The sequence below is a fragment of the Chelonoidis abingdonii genome, chromosome 8 (assembly GCF_003597395.2).
Source record: "Chelonoidis abingdonii isolate Lonesome George chromosome 8, CheloAbing_2.0, whole genome shotgun sequence".
In the NCBI taxonomy this organism is placed as follows: domain Eukaryota; kingdom Metazoa; phylum Chordata; order Testudines; family Testudinidae; genus Chelonoidis; species Chelonoidis abingdonii.
In genome coordinates, this window is record NC_133776.1 from 82,799,380 (window position 1) to 82,818,971 (window position 19,592).

A 19,592-nucleotide genomic window follows, 5' to 3' on the forward strand; every position below is an offset into this window, starting at 1 on the left:
TAGGGTGGTTTAAAATAAATGGCAGAAATACCGTCATCTACGTCTCTTGCCCAAGTAATGTGGTCTCAGAAATGCTTTTGCTTCCCTCCCTCAACCATCCCCACCATCCCCCCATATCACACTGACTCAAATAAGAGAAACAAATTCTTGACTTTATTTGGCTGGAGAACATCTTTGCAAGGGGAGGGAAGCGCTAAACATTTTTCATGACGTATTGCCTCAGAGGGAGCTGGTACAATGCCATCTTTACTTGGGCCACCAGAGCACTGGTGAATTATTTATTTATTTATTTATTTATTTATTTATTTATTTTGTTGTTGCTACTCTTCTGTTGTATTTACCAAACCTTGTAACTTCTCCAGCATTAAGAAATCACTGCTGAGATCATTTGGTGTTCCTGTGTCCACTGCTCCACTGTCACACAGGGGAAGCTTTCATAGGCATGTTTTAAAGTGAACTGATCTTTTCACTTGTACAGGCACCAGGCTTATGTGCTTGTCTGTGAGCATAAGCGTGCCAGGCTGGGACAAGCCAGAGACTCCGGCTTGCAAGAATGCAGGTGTTCGGGGACTCTGCAGGTGGGGTTTTCAAAAGCAGTTTGTGCTGGCTTAGCCCTGCTCCCGTTAAAGCCTGTGAGTGACTTTACTCTTGAGTATTGGCAGCAGAGTTAGGCTGTTGAAAATCTCACCCTATAAATACAAAGGTTTGTTCAGTATTGTTTATTTTAATGGGACCACTCATGCTAACGTACTACTCAACAGGAGTAAAGGTGGCAGAGTCTGGCCTGTTGTGCATTTACAGCCATTTCTATGAGTCTAGTAAATCCAAAGAGGACTGGTTGTGTACTCACACCACTAAGGGTGCTTCGACCTTGCAGACAGTCTGGGCAGAGCACTTGCGCATATTCAGTAGAGGCAATCCCACATACTACAGCTCGGGTAGCAGCAGAGAGTGAAGATCCGTCCCACCTCTCTCATTACCGATGATTCTTCACAACGTGCCATTGCGGCATTTATTACTAAATCAATAGAGTAGGAGAGAGCATACGCAATTCATACTTAAGAATTTTGAGATAGGAAGGGAAAAGAATAGTAAGATGGTGGCGTTACTACATTTTGCTCATTTGCATGAGTAAGGAATCGAGTTTAATCCCAGCAACTGCTTGCTGAGTGCAATAGAGATATAGCAGCCATTGTTTCTTTGGCAAAATATTGCACCCAAATCAGCCTAAGGTAGCAACAAAAAATAGTTGGATTACAATAACAAATACCTAACTCTTATATAACGCTTTTAATCAGTAGACTTCAAAGTGTTTTTATAAAATTATAGCTAGATTCCTGAATCAGGTGCATGGAATTAAACTACTATACATAGTAAATATTCATCCAGCTACAGCCCAGGCACAGACAAGCAATTTGGTGTGGATGGAACTAGCATTGATAAAAATGGAACTGATCAACTACACTGCAAATTTGCCAGCACTCCCTGCTAATGAGTGACCTCATGCATGGATCTCAGCCCCTTTTCTACTTATAGGATCACTGTCTGAGATCTTTACTCAGATAACAGTACTCTTGCCCAGTGATAAGCTACCAAAATCTTAACAACCGGTTCCCTGTAAAAAGTTCTGATTTAAGGGATGTGCCACAGTATGTATTTTTTGTACCAATAGGGTTACCATATGTCCGTATTTTCCCGGGAGGAATTTAAAAAAATTTTTTTTTTTTTTAAATTCCTCCCAGACGGAGATTTAAGAACCAAAAGAATGACATGTCTGGGAAAATATGGATGTATGTTAACGCCATCTAAAGTTCTTTTTTAAAAAGATGGGCCTCAACTAGAAATGAGCTCTGTTGGGTCCTAGCTGCTCTCTTCCCCCCTCACTGAAGCAAGCATGCAGGATTACTGCCCTGGGAACTGCAGGGCACCAGTGGACATGGGGCCAGCTGCAGACAGGGCATGGGACAGGGCTAGCTGGACGCAGGGCAGGCAGGACTGGTTGTGGGCCAGGCAGGGGGTGCGGAGCTGACTGGAGACAGGAGGATGCGGGGTTGGCTGGAGACTTGGGTGTGGGGCTGACTGGAGGCAGGGCACGGGCTAACTGGAGGAAGGGGCTGGCTGCAGGCAGGGAGGGGGGTGCAGGGCTGGCTGGCGACAGGGGGGTGTGGGGCTAGCCAGCTCCAGGCAGGGCCTCAGGGGGGTACGGTGGGGGTTGGCTGGAGACAGAGGAGTGCGGGGCTGGCTGGCTTTGGGTAGGGGGTGTGTGGCAGGGGTTGGTTAGAGAAAGAACAGGGGGGGCGGCAGGGGCTGGCTGCAGGCTGGCTGCAGGCAGGGCAGGGGGTGCGGGGCTGGTGCAGGCAGGGCAGGGAATGAAGGGCTGGTGCAGGCAGGGCAGGGGGTGTGGCAGGGACTGGCTGCAGGCAGGGCAGGGGGTGCGGGGCTGGTGCGAGCGGGGCAGGGGGTGCAGCAGGGGCTGGCTGGAGACAGGGACTGGCTGTGGGCAAGGTGGCAGGTCTTCACGGGGAAAGCGGCTCAGAGCAGTCCAAGCAGCAGGATGCAGCCCAGGCACTGCAGAGCAGCCAGGGACCCGCCAGGCTGCAGCGGGATTCCCAGGGCCAGGGGTTGGGGGAGCAGCAGCAGCAACAGGGCCCGTGCCCAGGGCCAGGCAGCAGCCCACTGACTCCCATAGCACAGCGCCCCTAGTGCCCGGAGGAGGAATTACATCACTTCCTGGCCAGAGACCATCAAAGCCACAGAGCCCCTTTGCAGGGAAGCAGGTTAACAACCGGTTCTAAAGCTGCTTCAAAATTTAATAAACAGTTTGTGTAAACCGGTGTGAACGGGCTCCAGCTTACCACTGCTCTTGCCTGAATAAAGTGAAAACTGAGTAAGGGCCTCAGGATTTCCTCCATATTCAGTATAAAATATATAGCCAGCTTTCATTAAGCTGAGCTGAGCCTATGTGAGAAGAAATGAAATAGCCATCAGTCTATTGGGTTATTAACGAAATCTATAGGAGTTGCAATAATTGCACAATTCATGTAATGATTTTTTTCCAGGGAAATTACTCTTTCCTCATCGCATCCAGACAATGGACTACCAACCGGGGCTTTCAGTAGCCCAAATTCTGTTTTCATCTTGGATGAGAGGGTACAACTTACCATGGGACTGCAGACCCAGGAGAGACATTTGTTCCTCTTCAGTGACATGCTGGTCATTGCCAAGTCCAAGTAAGAGAATGTGGGCAAGCTACACAAGGGTTATGTCTATACACCTAGTAGCCAGTGTCAGCCAGGATCAAGGGCATTTGTGGATGAGGGTACCAGGACAGCCGCATTTTTAAAGGGGCTTCTAAAAGTTTGCAACTTCCCCATTCCACCCCCAGAAATGTGTTGGCCCCTGCTGGGAATGTCTACCCTTAATTTATCATTGCATTTTCATAAAGCAACATGAGCTGAACTAAGTTTGTTTGCCCTTTGCTTCATGTGACTCCCTGAAGAAGTGACATGGCATTCTTACTAGTGCTGAGGAAATCGAGTGAAAGGGGCTCCATGCAGAAGACAGAAAATTAACTCACCTTTTGGCTAGTTCTCTTCAGTTCCTACTCAGCTGATAGGTAAATAGCTTAGCTGATCTCAACAATGCTTATTTGTTTGTGGTAGTAATTTGTCTGAATCACAAAACCACCATGGTATGGCACATGGTTTGGTAAGACTGAGGCCCAGCACCGGGATACTTTAGATATCAGTTCAGATGCATCAATGGAGATGGAGAAGGAGGTCTGTACGTGTGCTATGCCTCTCTCCAGCCAGTCTCATTAGCCTAAGCAATCTCTGGTTTGAATTCCAGGTCCTCCTCCAGCTTGAAGCTGAAGAAGCAGGTGCGCCTGAGTGAAGTATGGATTGGTTCTTGTCTCAACGAAGTGTCCGAGAAAAAGATGAGCCCTGAGAATTCATTTGTCATTGGCTGGCCTACCACCAACTCAGTTGTCTCCTTCAGGTATATGGCACAGTAACAAACCCACTGCACTGCAGTCTTGCAGCTATCACTATTCTGCATGTTTAGAACTAAATGATGACAGAGAGTCTAGAACTCTGAGCCCTTGTTCCAAAAATACAGATCCTCATTAAGCGAGCTAAAGAAGAATTTCTGTTAACTATTAGCAACACAGTGAAAGTGAAAAAGGATCATTCGGGGTGATGTGCAAGACCTAGCTTCAGGTCCTGGTTCTACCACAGCCTTCCTCTGTGATCTTAAGGAAGTTACTTAGGGTTTGTGTACACAGCTCACAGCAATGAGCCTCCCAGCCTGGGTCAACAAATTTAGGTTAGTGCCCTAAACCAGCTGTGTAGACAGTGCTTTGAAGTTGTGTCTCAGGCTGGAGCTCAGGGTCTGAAGCTTAGGAGCGGAAGGTTGGGTTCCGAGCCTGAGCTTCAGCCCCACTGCAGCTTCAAAGCCCTGTCTACACAACTATTTTCAGAGCGCTAGCACAGGCCTCACTAGCCCAAGTCTGTCATCTCAGGAGCTCGCTGGGAGCTCGCTGCTGCTGGCTATGTAGACACACCTCTAGATTTTTCTGGGCCTCAGTTCCTCCTAAAAGTATATCTGCACCTCACAGGGACATTGTGAGGATAAATGCACTAAAGACTGAGCTGCTCAGATACAATGGTAATGGTGGCTGTGTAAGTACCTTAGAGGGAGTGGGGTTATGGCACAAAACTGAGAGGCTCTGATTCCACTCAGAATAGGCCTCTGGTACATATGCACACTAGCCAGTTCCGTGCGGTTCTCTGGACCCTAAAGAGTGCAATGAATTCTTCCCCCATCCCTCCTTATCTCTGCTTCCCCATGAGAAGAAGTTCTTTCAACTGACACTTGTTTTCCTGGTCCATTAAAAACATCCAATCCATTTTAAAATAAAACATTTGCAGGGTAAATACAGGGTAAATATTCACATATTAAGATCATCTTGACTGACAGCAAACAAGAACAGGGCACATATGACACTTTCTGAAAAGAACTCCAGGCTGTTCAGTGAGAATGGCATTTTCGTCTTTGGGTATGCCCCTTCTGGCCATTTTTCTGCCCACATTTTATTATTAGGGAGAGGTGAATTATGCGGGTGAAAGATGCCAGAATGACAGCCCTGGAGAGCTACACACCTGGTACAGTGTGGGAAGCTACACTGCAAGCTTCCTTCACACACTTTTGTCCACCAGTGTATCCCGATCATGAAGAGATAAGAGGGTATTTTGGTCTCCATGGACCATTCAATCCTGGCCCTTTTGGCTGATAGCCGGCAAGGAGTGCTAGTCAGTGTTAAGGTACTGCAGATGTTTGTGCTTTGAACAACTGGCTTGGTGGCAAAGGAATTGGGATCCACCAACTCATTTCACACTTCTTGTTCCATCCCCTCTGAACAGTGGGGATGCTGCTTTTCACTTTATTATGCCATGTGCGCTCAATTCCTGCACTGGAGGCCTCAGGCATCTGTCGCCTAGATAGACTTTTTTTTTATCCAAACCATAGCAGTGGAGATATTAGTGGCCAATACTGCCAGCAAAGGCTTCTAGGAATCATAAGCATAGGAAAGGAAATGACAGTAGAAACAAAATATCAATTAAAGGTCATTACAGTAAAATAGAGACACACGTGACTTGCTAACTCCGTCACCGAAAGATATTTGTTCCTTATCTGAACACCCCTTTGGTTGGCCAGGAAATCTAGTTCAGCTCAGCTGCTCTTGGGGTTTTTTTATTATTTCTTTTTGTTAAAATAGAACAGAACCAGGAAAGACTGCACTTTTGTTCTAGGGCTTCCAGGAAGGAACTGAGACTTACGGCTAAATATGAGCAAAGCCTCGTAGAGTCTCCAAACGCCATTAGTCATTTAGCCATTATTCAATATTTTGCCTCTCTTTTTCTTCTCAGCTCACCCGAAGAGAAGGCACGCTGGCTCTCAATATTGCTGTGGTAAGAGTCGCATCCTTCTCCTCTTGCTATGCTGTCCCTTGATAATCCTTTATAAACAGCTAGGGGGAGAGTTTAGATGCTAGATACCCCATTACCCTTGCCCTTCAATGGGTTCCTAATGGCCTTTTATGCATTTGAGAATCGCTTGTCAACAGCCTCTGCCTTCATGTCAGCTGTGAAGAGAGAAGGGGCCCCATAAGAGAATCTGGGTTACAGTGTGAGTCTTTAGCTATTACATGAGACTCAAAGGGGCAGGTGAGACTCAAAGGGGCAGGTGACAAAAGTCCACAGTAAGCCCACAAGTAAGCATAGAAAAAGGCAATCTTAACAGAAGCAGGAAAGACAATGAGAAGGGGTTATTTAAATGCATTAGGAGCAAGAAAAAGACAAAGGAAAAGGTAGTTCCTCTACTTAGTTGGGAAGAAGAGCTAATAACTGATGACATCAAGAGGGCAGAGGTGTTTAATGCCTATTTTGTTTCAGACATCACTAAAAAAAATGTAATAGTGACCATATACTCAACATAATTAATATTATCAATAAGGGGGAAGAAAGGCAAGCCAAAGTAGGGAAAGAACATGTTAAGAATATTTAGATATGTTAGATTTATTCCAGTTGGCAGAACAGGATGAAATTCATCCTACAGTTCTTGAGGAACTAGCTGAAGCAACCTTGGAACTGTTAACCATTATCTTCCCATGGAAGATAGGTGAGGTCCCAGACAAATGGAGAGGGGAGACATGGGAGGGGGAGGGGCAAAGGGTCACCTGCCCCTCCCCAATCATCTAGGGGAGAGGCAGGGGGCAAGGGCCCAGCAGCATCCAGGAGTCAGAGCTTGAGTGCGGAATGTGATGAGTTCTGTGCTGTTAACATCTTCTGCCCTTGGAGCAGGGAGCTTGTTTATAAAAGAGGCAAGGTGATTAAGATAACAAAAAGCTTGTCTTTAAGTTTAATTAAGGATTGTTAGATGATCCTGAAAACATTCCCAGTTAAAAGACAAGAAACAAAGGGTAGGAATAAATGGTCCATTTTCAGAATGAAGAGAGGTAAATAGAGGTGTCCCCTGCGATCTATACTGGTCTGGGATCAGTGCTGTTCAACATATTCATAAATGATCTGCAAAAATGGGTAAACAGTGAGGTGACAAAGTTTGCAGATGATACAAAATTACTCAAGATAGTTAAGTCCAAAACAGACTGCAAAGAGTTACAAAGGGATCACATAAAACTGGGTGATTTAGCAACAAAATGGCAGATGAAATTCAATGTTAAATGCAAAGTAATGTATGTGGCAAAATATAATCCCAATAATACATTAAAAATGATGGTGCCTAAATTAGCTGTTACCCGTCAAGAAAGAGATCTTGGAGTCATTTGCAGTACCCTGGAAGCATTATGTTTACAGAGTACCGCAAATGTTCTTCTTTCTGTTCCTGTATCATCCTGAACTCATTCTCCAGTGTCAGAAGACTTAAAAATTATCTCCAGTCATCAGTGGGACAGATGCAACAGAATACTGTAGCTGTCCTTAATGTGCAGGTCACATGGGAGGTCGCGTGCCCCCGTTTAGCTGGTGTCCCCCTATGTGTCCCTCCAACGTGTCACCTAGAAAACTTAACTTTGATATTAGAAGATATTGGAACAAATTAAACAATCAATTTGTAAGCATCTAAGGGACAATAGGGTTATAAGGAATAGCCAGCAAGGATTAGTCAAGAACAAATAATCCCAAACCAACCTAATTTCCTTCTTTGACAGGGTTACTGACCTAGCGGATAGTTGAAAAGAAATAGACATGCTATATCTTGATTTTACTAAGGCTTTGACACAGTCTTACATGCCATTCTTATAAGTCAACTAGGGAAATATGATCTAGATGAAAGTATTATAAGGTGCATGCACAACTGGTTGAAAGACCAGACTCAAAGAGTTGTTATCAAACTGGGAGGGTGTATCAAGTGGGGTACCACAGAGATCAGTCCTGGTATTAGTCAATATTTTCATTAATGACCTGGGTAATGCAGTGGAGAGTATGCTTATAAAATTTGCAGATGACACCAATCTAGGAGGGGTTGCAAATGCTTTGGAGGGCAGGTTTAGCATTAAAAACAACCTTGACAAATTAGAGAATTGGTCTGAAATCAACAAGATGATATTCAGGAAAGACAAGCGAAAAGTACTTCACTTAGGAAGGAAAAATCAAATGAAAAACTTCAAAACAGGGAGTAACTGGCTAGATGATAGTACTGTTGAAAAGGATCTGGGGGTGATAGTGGATCACACTGAATATGGGTCAACAATGTGATGCAACTGTGAAAAAGGCTAATCTCATTCTGGGGTATATTACAGTAATGTTATATATAAGACACAAAATAACTGTCCCACTCTAGTTGCCAGTGCTGAGGCCTCAGCTGGAGCACTGTGTTCAGTTCTGGGCACCACACTTTAGGAAAGATGTGGACAAATTGGAGCGAGTCCAGAGGAGAGCAACAAAAATAATGAAGGGTTTAGAAAACCTGACCAATGAGGAAAGAACATAAGAACGGCTGTACCGGGTCAGACCAAAGGTCCATCTAGCCCAGTATCTGTCTACTGACAGTGGCCAATGCCGGGTGCCCAGAGGGAGTGAAGCTAACAGGCAATGATCAAGTGATCTCTCTCCTGCCATCCATCTCCATCCTCTGATCGAACAGAGGCTAGGGACAAAATCTTTAGCCCTTCCCCTGGCTAATAGCCATTACGGACTTAGCCACCAAGCATTTATCCAGTTCCCTTTGAAACATTAGTTATAGACCAGCCTTCACACAACTCCTCAGATAAGGAGGTTCCAACAATTTGAACTGTGTGCTGTGTGGAAGAAACTTCTTTCATTTGTTTTAAACCTGCTACCTACTAATTCCCTTTTGTGACCTAGTTTTCTAAATTATGGGAGATAAGTAAATAACTTTTCCTTATCCATTTCTCCACATCACTCATGATTCTTATATCCTCTATCATCTCCCCCCTCAGTCTCCTCTTTCTCTAAGCCTGAAGCAGACCTAGCCTCTTTTAAATCTTATCCTGTATGGCACCCTCTCCAACCCTAATCATTTTAGTTGCGCCTTTTCTGAACCTTTTCTAGTGCCAGTCTATCTTTTTCGCGGTCGAGGGAGACCCATCTGTACAACAGTATTCGACGAATGTGGGCCGTACCATGATTTGATATAAGGGCAACTAATAATATCTCTCAGTCCTTATTCTCTATCCCCTTCTAATGAATTCCTAACATCCTGTTTGCTTTTGCCACCTCTGCACACTGCGTAGACATCTGCATAGAGAAATCCCACGATGTACACCAAGATCTTTCCTGCACTCGTGTAGGCTAAATAGGCAACATCCTATTGGTATTGTATTAGTTGGGGTTATTTTTCCATGTGCATTACTTTACATTTATCCACATTAAATTCATTTGCCATTTTGTTGCCCAATCACTTAAGTTTTGTTGAGATCTTTTTGAAAGTCTTCACAATCTGCTTTGTCCTTAACTATCTGAGTAGTTTAAGTATCATCTGCAAACTTTGCCACTCACTGTTTACTCTTATTCTCCAGATCATTATGATAAATTGAATAGGATTGGTCCTAGGACTGACTCTTGGGACACAGCTATCTACCCTCTCCATTTCTAAAGAAATTTACATAATCCTACCCTTTGTTCCCTGTCTTTTAACCCAGTTTCAGTCCATGACAGGAACGCTTCCCTTTTATCCCATGACAGCTTAATTTACATAAGAGAGCATTTTGTGAGGGACCTTGTCAAGGCTTTCTGGAAATCTAAGTACATATGTCCATGATCCCCCTTGCCCACATGTTACTGACACCCCTTCAAAGAACTCTAATAGATCTAGTAAGCACAACGATTTCCCTTTACAGAAACCATGTTGACTATTCTCAACATCTTGTTTTTCCTCATGTGTCTGACAATTTTTCTTAACTATTGTTTCGACTAAATTTGCCCGGTATGAATTACGATTACCGTCTGTAATGCCGATCACCTCTCGAGCCCTTTGTTATAAATACTTGGCATTACGTTAGCTAACTTCCAGTCATTGGATACCGAAGCCCGATTTAAAGGACAGGTTTACAACACACTTAGCTTAATAGTTCCCGCAATTCACATTTTAGAGTTCTTTCGAGAACTCTTGGTGAAAGCCATCGGCGTCCTGGTACTTGTTATCGTTAGTTATCAATATAATTCCAAAACCTCCCTAACGTCGCACCCCCCCACACACCCCCTACCACACATTCTGGCACACCGCTCATCCTCCGCCTTTCAGCACTCCCCACCACCACACCCCCACTCTACAAAGCCCCGGCCCCTCGCGCCCTCCTTGGCTCCACCCCATACCCCCTACCCACACTCCCTCAGCCCATTCGCACCGGCCCTACCCCGCACGCACACCACACGCCATCTATTCTCTACTCTCACCCGCCCCCTGCACTTCTATACGCTCTTCTCAGCCGCTTCCACACTTTCACGCCACCTCCACTTTTTCACTCGACCCTAACTACGCTCACACCAGGCACGCCCCCCCAACACTCGGATCTGTTTTCCCGCAGCCGACACCTTCCAATGCCTCTGCCCATGTACCCTCACTCACCCAACAACACCTCCTTGTTATTACCATGTGGAGTTTTTGGCTAGCCCGTTCTTCAAACTCTCTTTGGGCTTTTTCTTATTACACTCTTGCACTTTAAGCTAACCAGTGTTTGTTGCTCCTGTCTATTGCCGTCATAGGATTTGACCTTCCACAGCTTTTCTAAACGGAAGTCTTTTAATCTGCTCACTGCTTCTTTTACATGGTTGTTAAGCATGGTGGCATCTTTTTAGTTCTTTTAACTGTGTTTTCTTATTTGGCGGTCCTGCTTGGTGGGCGCTCCCTATTATGGTGCCTTCTTAACAAGGCCACTCGCACCACCTCGCAAGGGACTTCTCACTTTAGTCCCACTGTACCCTTGCTTTTATCTAACTAAGCCCCCTCATCTTTTGTAGTAAGTTCCCTCTTATTGAAATATGCCACCAGTGTGCTGGGCTGTTGAGGTGTTCTTCCCCCAACAGGATGTTTGTATGTTATTGTATTAATGGTCACTATTTCCAAGCGGTCCTGCTATAGTTACCTCTTGGCCCCGCTCTGTGCTCCCACCTCAGGATTAAATCTAAAGTTGCCTCTCTCCTTGTGGGTTCCCGGTACCAGCTGCTCATGAATGCAGCCATTTAAAGTCTCAAAAGAAATTTTATCTCTGCATTTCAGTCCTGAAGTGAAATGTTTCCTTAGTCATATGTGGGATAATTGAATCCCCACTATTATGGGTTCTTAATTCTTGATAGCATCTCTATTACGCTTAGCATTCATTCATCCACTATTACTGTCGCTGGTCAGGTGGTGATAATAGATCCTAATGTTAATATTTATTAGAGCATGACATTTCTATCCATAGCGTTCTATGGACAGTGGATTCGCTTCGATTTTTACTTCCTTGTGAATCTACAATTTTTTTCACCATCATATTGTGCACTGCCCCACTGCACAACCTGTTCTGTCCTATCGATTATTTTGTTACCCCAGAATGTAATTTGTGTCCATTGATTGCTCCTCAGTCGCACCAGGTTTCCTGTGATGCCTGCTTTATATCACATATCCTCCTTTATCAACAAGGACTCTAGTTCAACCATCCTTATTATTTAGACTTCTAGCATTGTGTACACACTTTAAAAACTTGTCCCTGTTTATTTGTCTGCCCTTTTCTGCCCTGTGCAGATTCTTTTTTATGTGACTGTTATCATCTGATCCGACCTTTACATTATCCTCTTCCCGTCCTCTGTCCTGACTAAACTGGAGATTCTCTATCATCAGCTGTCCCCTAAGAGAAAGTTCTGTGTCCGATCCACATGTTCCTCTACAGCAGTCGGCTTTCCCCCATCTCTAGTTAAAAACTGCTCTACAACCTTTTTAATGTTTAGTGCCAGCAGTCTGGTTCCACTTTGGTTTAGGTGGAGCCCATCTCTCCTGTATAGGCTCCCCCCATTCCAAAAGTTTCCCCAGTTTCTAATGAACGTAAACCCCTCCCCTCTACACTATCATCTCATCCACTCATTGAGACTCTGAATCTCTGCCTGCCTACTTGGCCCTGCGCGTGGAACTGGGAGCATTTCTGAGAGGTTAAGTTTAGTTTTGAAAAAAAAGACTGTGGGGGGGGCCTGATAACAGTCTTCAGATATGTTAATGGCAGTTATCAAGAAGACAGAAATCAATTGTTTTCCTTGCCCACTGAATGTAGAACAAGAAGTAGTGGGCTTAATTTGCAGTATGGAAGATTCAGGTGAGATATTAGGGAAAACTTTCAAACTATAAGGGTACTTTAGCTCTGGAATAGGCTTCCAAGGGAGGCTGTGAAATCCCTATCACTGGGGGTTTTTAAGAACAGGTTGGACAAACACAGGTCAAGGGTGGTCTAGGTTTACTTGGTCCTACCTCAGCATAGGGGGCTGGAGGAGTTGACTTCTTGAGATCCCTTTCAGTCCATCACTGCTATGAATCCATGACTATATTGAAAATGCCCCTTAGAACACAGATGGACAAGTCGATGGGTGGATATAATGAGTCTTCTAGGATTGAACAAATCTTCTAAACCAATTTATCTCAACACAACAGGCCTTGTTTCCTCTCAATTCCTTGCTCATAGGCACTGACTTCCCAAGCAGGAGGCTGGGATCTCCTCTCCAGTAGCATAGTCACTTATGCTTCTTCTGTTGAGAGCAGAGTTTGGCCCAGATAGTCCAAACAATCTCCCCAGCTATCCTAGAGGCAGTTGATACTCTTAGGACACCTCTATTCTCCAAATAATCCACAAAACATTCTGATTTTTGTCATATCCAATCCATTCTCTGTGAGGTTAGCATCCATCTAGATCTCCTGTTGTGGGACTAACCAACATCCTCAACTTGAAGAGGTCACTTTTTGATAGTTGCCTCATTGGGTGTTAAGATGCATTTGCTGTAGTTATTTTCTCAAACTCTGTTATGATGTGTTTGTTTCTGTTTTTTCCACCCCTGATTTTCAGGCAAATCAATGAAATGAAACAGAATGAATATCCAAAGAACCTAACAGTCCAAATCTTCCTTCTGGATGCTGACAACTGTACTTCTGTGAGTAAAACTCAGAACCTAGTCATCAGACCAACACTGCATAGAGATCTAGAGTGGGTTGGAGAGGCTGTTATGCTGATAATGTATCCAGCATCCTTGCTAAAGTAGCTAGACCAGGGGTGGCCAACCTGAGCCTGAGAAGGAGCCAGAATTTATCAATGTACTTTGCCACAGAGCCACAGTAATATATCAGCAGCCCCCCATCACTCCCCCCATGCCCTCCGGCAGCCCCACCAATCAGCGCCTCCCCCTCCCTCCCCACACCTCCTGATCAGCTGTTTTGTGGCCTGCAGGAGGCTCTGGGGTGGGAGTGGGGATGAGCAAGGGCACTGAAGGCTCAGGGGAGGGGACAGGGAGGGATGGAGTGGGGACAGGGCCTGTGGCAGAGCCAGGGGTTGAGCAGTGAGCATCCCCTGGCACATTGGAAAGTTGGTGCCTGTAGCTCCAGCCCCAGAATCCGTGCCTATACAAGGAGCAGCACATTAACTTCTGAAGAGCCGCATGTGGCTCCAGAGCCACAGGTTGGCCACTCCTGAGCTAGGCCCTACTTGAGAGGGTGTTGGAAGAGGACTCACAATCTATCCTCTGGATTCTTCCAAGGGGAGCCCCTTTCAGAGACAGGTCAATTCAGGAAATTAAGAAGTGTTGGCTCAGGCATAATTAGCATCACCAAAAAAGCTAGTTCTGGAGGTTATTTTTGGCCACCTGCTTTAATTTCTTTGCTTTGTGTTACCCCTCATCTTTAGTGGCTACACCCAGAGCAGTGCCTAATAACTCTCATTTCTGGTGCAATAGATGGAATACTTTGTTCCTGGTAGATTCATTGGCAGGGTCACCTCGGTTTATCTGCTGGAGCATTTTCTTGCCTTTTTCATATTCCTGTCACTAAGTTCTGAGCTTCATGCCTGGTACATTGGTTCATCCTCACCTTATGATTGTCCTTCCCTCAGTAAAGACTGCAAAATCCCATTGCATTGCTAGAGTTCTGCACTGTGTTTCACTCCTGTGCTAACAGTGGAGCTGCCAGTTTGGATTTTATCTCTAGCAGCGTGATGTTTAAGTCCCACTGGGATTCTGTGGTTTGCATTTCCATTGTGTTACTTTTGTGTGCCATGTTAAAAAAGTGATAGAAAGAAGGTGGTGAGCATTATTGTTCCATTGTAATATAATTGTGCTTAGGAATGATCCTATTGTATTCCCAGCTTGGTCCAAATCTTCCACATCCAGTAAAAATACCAGTGTATTATCAAGCTAATAAATTAGTGGTAAAACCTTAACCTTCATGGTGTTATCATTGCTTCATGTTTGGCAATGTCAGACACTACTCTGCCTAAACAGGTGACAGGAAAGTAGCATCTTGCCTTGATTTTCAAGCCACATGACAATGTTACCAAACCTCAACCCTCGCCATTTCCAACCCATTAGCTTTCTAAGTACTCTTTGTCTTCCTTGCCTAGACCACTACAATAAACGTGTCCAACACAGAAACGGCAGACAATGTGATCAAGAGGACAGCTAATCAGCTTGGACTTCCTGTAAGTACCCACTGCACATCTTGCCAGATATTCTGTTGGAAAGTTGGCAACATCTGTTTTACAGTACGGTACAGATATGATGAAGTCTGATAAAAATGGACAATGACTGACTCTAGTTAGCCATTAGAACACTAGTATTCTTCAGACTACAGAGAATATGTTTGTGCAGATATAAATATTTATAAAAACACACCTCCATGCAAGGGATCAAATTTGTGTAAGTAAATGCAACTCCATTGATTTCCAGAGATTTATACCCACTTCTACCAGAGCTGATCTTGGCCAGGAATCTCCAAACAGTTATGAATAAAGCTGTGAAATTACTGAACAAATCATTGCTGGTATCAGCTGAGCCTTTGCTAACAGTACCGGTCCATCACAATATTGAAGAGAGGCAAAACAATATCCCAATAGATTAATGCCAAGGGTAGCTGTGCAACACATTGACTATACATATATGTGAAGCCTCAATTCTTATTAATTATTTTAAAAAATCATTTATACGGTGTCATAAATTAACATGCAACTTTACATACCCATAGCTCAGGGGTCGGCAACCTTTCAGAAGTGCTGTGCCGAGTCTTCATTTATTCACTGTAATTTAAGGTTTTGCGTGCCAGTAATATATTTTAATGTTTTTAGAAGGTCTCTTTCTAGAAGTCTATAATATATAACTAAACTATTGTTGTAGGTAAAGTTAATAAGGTTTCAAAATGTTTAAGAAGCTTCATTTAAAATTAAATTAAAATGCAGAGCCCCCCAGACTGGTAGCCAGGACCCAGGCAGTGTGAGTGCCACTGAAAATCAGCTCGCTTGCCGCCTTTGGCACCTGTGCCATACGTTGCCTACCCCTGCCATAGCTAGTCATGTTCCTTGCCTCAGAAAGCTTGCAGTCTAAGGCAGAAATGAATATTTCATCTCTTTCTTCAACTTGCATAATGAGTGAACACAAAATACTATGCAAGCCTACTTGCACTTCATTATGCAAGCTGATGGGAGATAGGAAATACTTGTGTCTGTATGAATTTGAATAGCAATATTTGTAACCTGACATGTCAGTCAAGGCAAAACATAGAAACCTTCGGAACTTGAAGCTGGTACTGAGAGTTGCACTCACTTTTTTGTAGCCAGTAAATCCCACCATTCCTGAGAGGTCTTGGAATTGAGTGATGATGTCTGATCAATATGTCAAGAGACTTCCTGAATCTGAGCCTTCTATGTGGATGTTGGGGAAACCCTAGTTTGTTTTCATCCTTCTGATTACCTTTCTCTCCCTCTCCTGAACCTTTAACCTTCCTCTGCATGTCAGACAAACAGATTCTGAGAGCTTGTCACTTTTAACCAGATTGTTTCCCCAGATGTTTACAGCTTTTCATTTCCTGACTCTTGGCCTGTTCCACTGTTACCTCTTCCAGTTGTTTTGTATACTGTGTTCAGCTGCTCTGGTCCTTCTTTTCAGTCCTTGGCCCCTTTTATATTTTTCCCTTCTCTTTCTCAATCCACAGGGTAGACCAAGTGACTACCACCTCTGGGTGATATCAGGAAAGGATGACCCTGCTTATCCCCTTATTGGTAAGAGCACTTCCATTTTTCATTTAAGTATGTCAGCATGTAGGTGCTGATGTAGCAGGTCAGTGATGATGATGATGATGATCAATGAATAAGGGAAGCATCTCTGTCTCTTTGCAAAATCCATCTCAACCTGCATGCTGACTCTTTAAAGATCTGGTGTTGCACTCACAATCCATTGTTAAGAAATGCTGTGCACCCCTGGGTGTGAGCTCTTGGCATCTGTCTACCACTTTCAGTTGGTTGTTCCACACACACACAAAGGACTTGCCAGACTGGACTCTATCAATCAAGGCTGAGCATCTCCCACTAGGTCCTGAGTGCCTTCAGCTATTATTGACTTCTTGGGGGAGCAAATCACACCCTAACCCCTAAAGCATAACAAGGACTGCATATAGCATGTTGTGTTAGATGGTAGCAATGGCTTTCAATCTTGCAGGGGAAGCAGGTCTTGGCAGGTAGGTAAGTGAAGGAAGAAGTGTTTTAAAATGTATTTGTTGGTGATGTTTAAGCCTGCTAACAAGAGCCCAAAGTATTAATGTTTCTTATTTGGTATTTATTTTTCAAAGCAGTCCAACTCAGATTTAAAGAAATTGTTTTTCAGGCAAGAGGTCATAGCCCTTTAAGTAGACGGTTCATTTCACAAGGCTTTTTGTGTTGCTTTAGTCTGAATACCTACTCTAATCTCACAAGGAGACACACGGCATTTGGGGAATTGTCCTTTGCAAATTGTTTACTTGAAAAGTTCCTTTATATTTTTTTACAATTTCTGTTTGGATTATAAAAACTTTGGGAGGTTGGAAGGAAAATAAATGTGCATATTGGGGTTTCAGAGCCAGGGCACTATCAGGGCTTTACGTGAGATGATTTCAGAAATATATCACCACCAAACAAAATAAAACACAGTTTTCTGTCTTATTAATTCCAGGCATTAATCTTGGAAAGTACCGAAGCTGAAGTTTGCAAAAATATATTTTTTTCATATTTGCATCATTGGCAAAAACAAGACAGTGAAGTAAGATTAAATGTACTATTAAAATTAGACAGGGTATTTACTTTGGCAAAGTGTATGAAACAAGACTCTCCAATCTTTCCCATAGCAATTAATAACAAATTCTATTATTATGTATGACGCTGTGATAGAATCATATTTAGGGAAGGGCCATTTGGATAAAATAAGAATCAAACCCAACCTGAACTTTTTCTGAAGTTCAAAAAACTTTGGTTATTTGTTTTAGGTTTTATTTTAATATATGTTCAGATCTTTGCGGTTCCTGTCAGAGACCAGAATCCCCAAAATACCCGAAGGTACACTGTCCTCCTGATACTTTTAACATGACCAGAGCTATGAAGTACTGATGCTTTTGAAAGAGACAGGCTGCCCTTGTGCTACTCTCCTAAACACAGTTGGAATTCTATATGTGATCTAGCAGTGGAGAGGGAACAAAGAATCACTCTGTGTTATTGCGTGTTACAATGTCCGGATCAAAGTTGCTCTGAAGCATCTAAACCAGTGCTTCTCAAAGTCGGGCCACTGCTTGTTCAGGGGAAGCCACTGGTCAGCCGGGCTGGTTTGTTTACCTGCTGCATCCGCAGGTTCGGCTGATTGCGGCTCCCACAGGCCGCGGTTCGCCACTCAAGGCCAATGGGGCCTGCGGGAAAGGCGGCCAGTACATCCCTCGGCCCATGCCACTTCCCGCAGCCCCCACTAGCCTGGACCAGTGACCACGGCCAGTAGGAGCCGCAATCAGCCGAACCTGTGGACACAGCAGGTAAACAAACTGTCCCAGCCTGCCAGGGGCTTTCCCTGAACAAGCGGCGGCCCAACTTTGAGAAGCACTGATCTAAACTGCGGGTTGCATATCTGAACAGAACTTTTTAAGGTCCAAGCATCACGTCCAATATTTTGACCTGAGGGCTAAATTGATGATTAGCTACCTAGGCTAAATCTTTTGAGGTTCAACCATAACTTGTAATGGCTTGAGTGATACCCCAATGGACAAATTTTGCACTTGGATATAGTCAGCTTTCAGTGATGCCTGTCAAAATGTATTTCATATGCAGCATTGTTGCAGAAGTATTGGTCCCAGAACATTAGAGAGACAAGGTGGGTTAGTTAATACTGTTTATTGGACCAACTTCTGCTGGTGAGAGACAAACTTTCAAGCTAAACTGAGCTCTTCTTCATTTCCCAGGCTTGAAGAAGAGCTTTATGTAGCTTGAAAGCTCGTCTCTCTCACCAACAAAAGCTGGTCCAATAAAATATATTACCTCACCCACCTGATCTCTCTAATGAGTATTTCATCATTTTAAAAAGTAGTTACTTTCCCACTGTTGCTGAAATTGAGATGTGGTTTCCTTTCTGGATTCATTCTCCTCTAGGGTTTGAACACACTGGTTTGTTATTGCAGGCTTGCTCTTAAGAACTTGTTATCATCATAAGATTGTATTGTAGGGTTGTTTATGAGCACTTAGCAGCACACATTGGTTTGTGATTGTTGATGTTTCTCGCAAGTGCTGTCTGAGCATGCTTACTTGTTATGGTCATTAGTGAAGGGAAGCACCTGCTGGATTTTTATTGTAGAGTAGCGTGTGAACACAGGGTAGTGAACGTTGGTATAGGATATGTACCCCCATAAAAACTCAGATGTGTGCCCAACGGTAGCTTGATGCATGTCCCTTTGGTGTCTGTTTAAAGTAAACAGCGTGTGAGCACAGGATCGTGAATGTTAGATTAGGCTATATACACCAGTTGGTTGATTGTAGAATACCTCGTGAACACAGGAATTCACACACTGGATTGCTGTTGTAGGGTAGCTTGTGAGTAGAGGGCAGGGCCGGCTTTAGGAAGTGCGGGGCCCACTTCAACCAGTTTCAATGGGCCCCTGGCAGGGATGACTAAAAAAAAAAATGTTTCAGAGTAGCAGCCGTGTTAGTCTGTATCTGCAAAAAGAACAGGAATATTTGTGGCACCTTAGAGACTAACAAATTTATTTCAGCATACTTCTGCATATTTCAGCCCACGAAAGCCTATGCTGAAATAAATTTGTTAGTCTCTAAGGTGCCACAAATACTCCTGTTCTTTTAAAAAAAAAAAAACTTGTAAAAAAAACATGTGGGGCTGTATTCACTGGACAGTGCTCCGAGTCTTTGGCGGCACTTCGGCGACAGGTCCTTCACTCGCTCCAGGTCCTCGGCGGCACTGAAGGACCCGCCACCGAAGACCCAGAGCAAGCAAAGGACCCACTGCCAAAGTGCCACCGAAGACCCAGAACAAGCAAAGGACCCACCGCTGAAGTGTCGCCGAAGACCCAGAGCGAGCGAAGAACCTGCC

At 44.1% G+C, this 19,592-nt stretch overlaps 1 protein-coding gene across 1 annotated transcript in view; it reads left to right on the top strand.

Moving 5' to 3' along the window:
* The window catches only part of LOC116816581 (uncharacterized), a 66,906-nt gene that overhangs the window by 33,181 nt on the left and 14,133 nt on the right, over positions 1–19,592 (top strand). The window contains exons 3-8 of the mRNA XM_032765917.2: positions 3,060–3,230; positions 3,850–3,999; positions 5,931–5,972; positions 13,070–13,154; positions 14,612–14,689; positions 16,195–16,261. Coding sequence (XP_032621808.1) covers positions 3,060–3,230; positions 3,850–3,999; positions 5,931–5,972; positions 13,070–13,154; positions 14,612–14,689; positions 16,195–16,261 — 593 coding nt within the window. The remainder of the gene's footprint in view (positions 1–3,059; positions 3,231–3,849; positions 4,000–5,930; positions 5,973–13,069; positions 13,155–14,611; positions 14,690–16,194; positions 16,262–19,592) is intronic.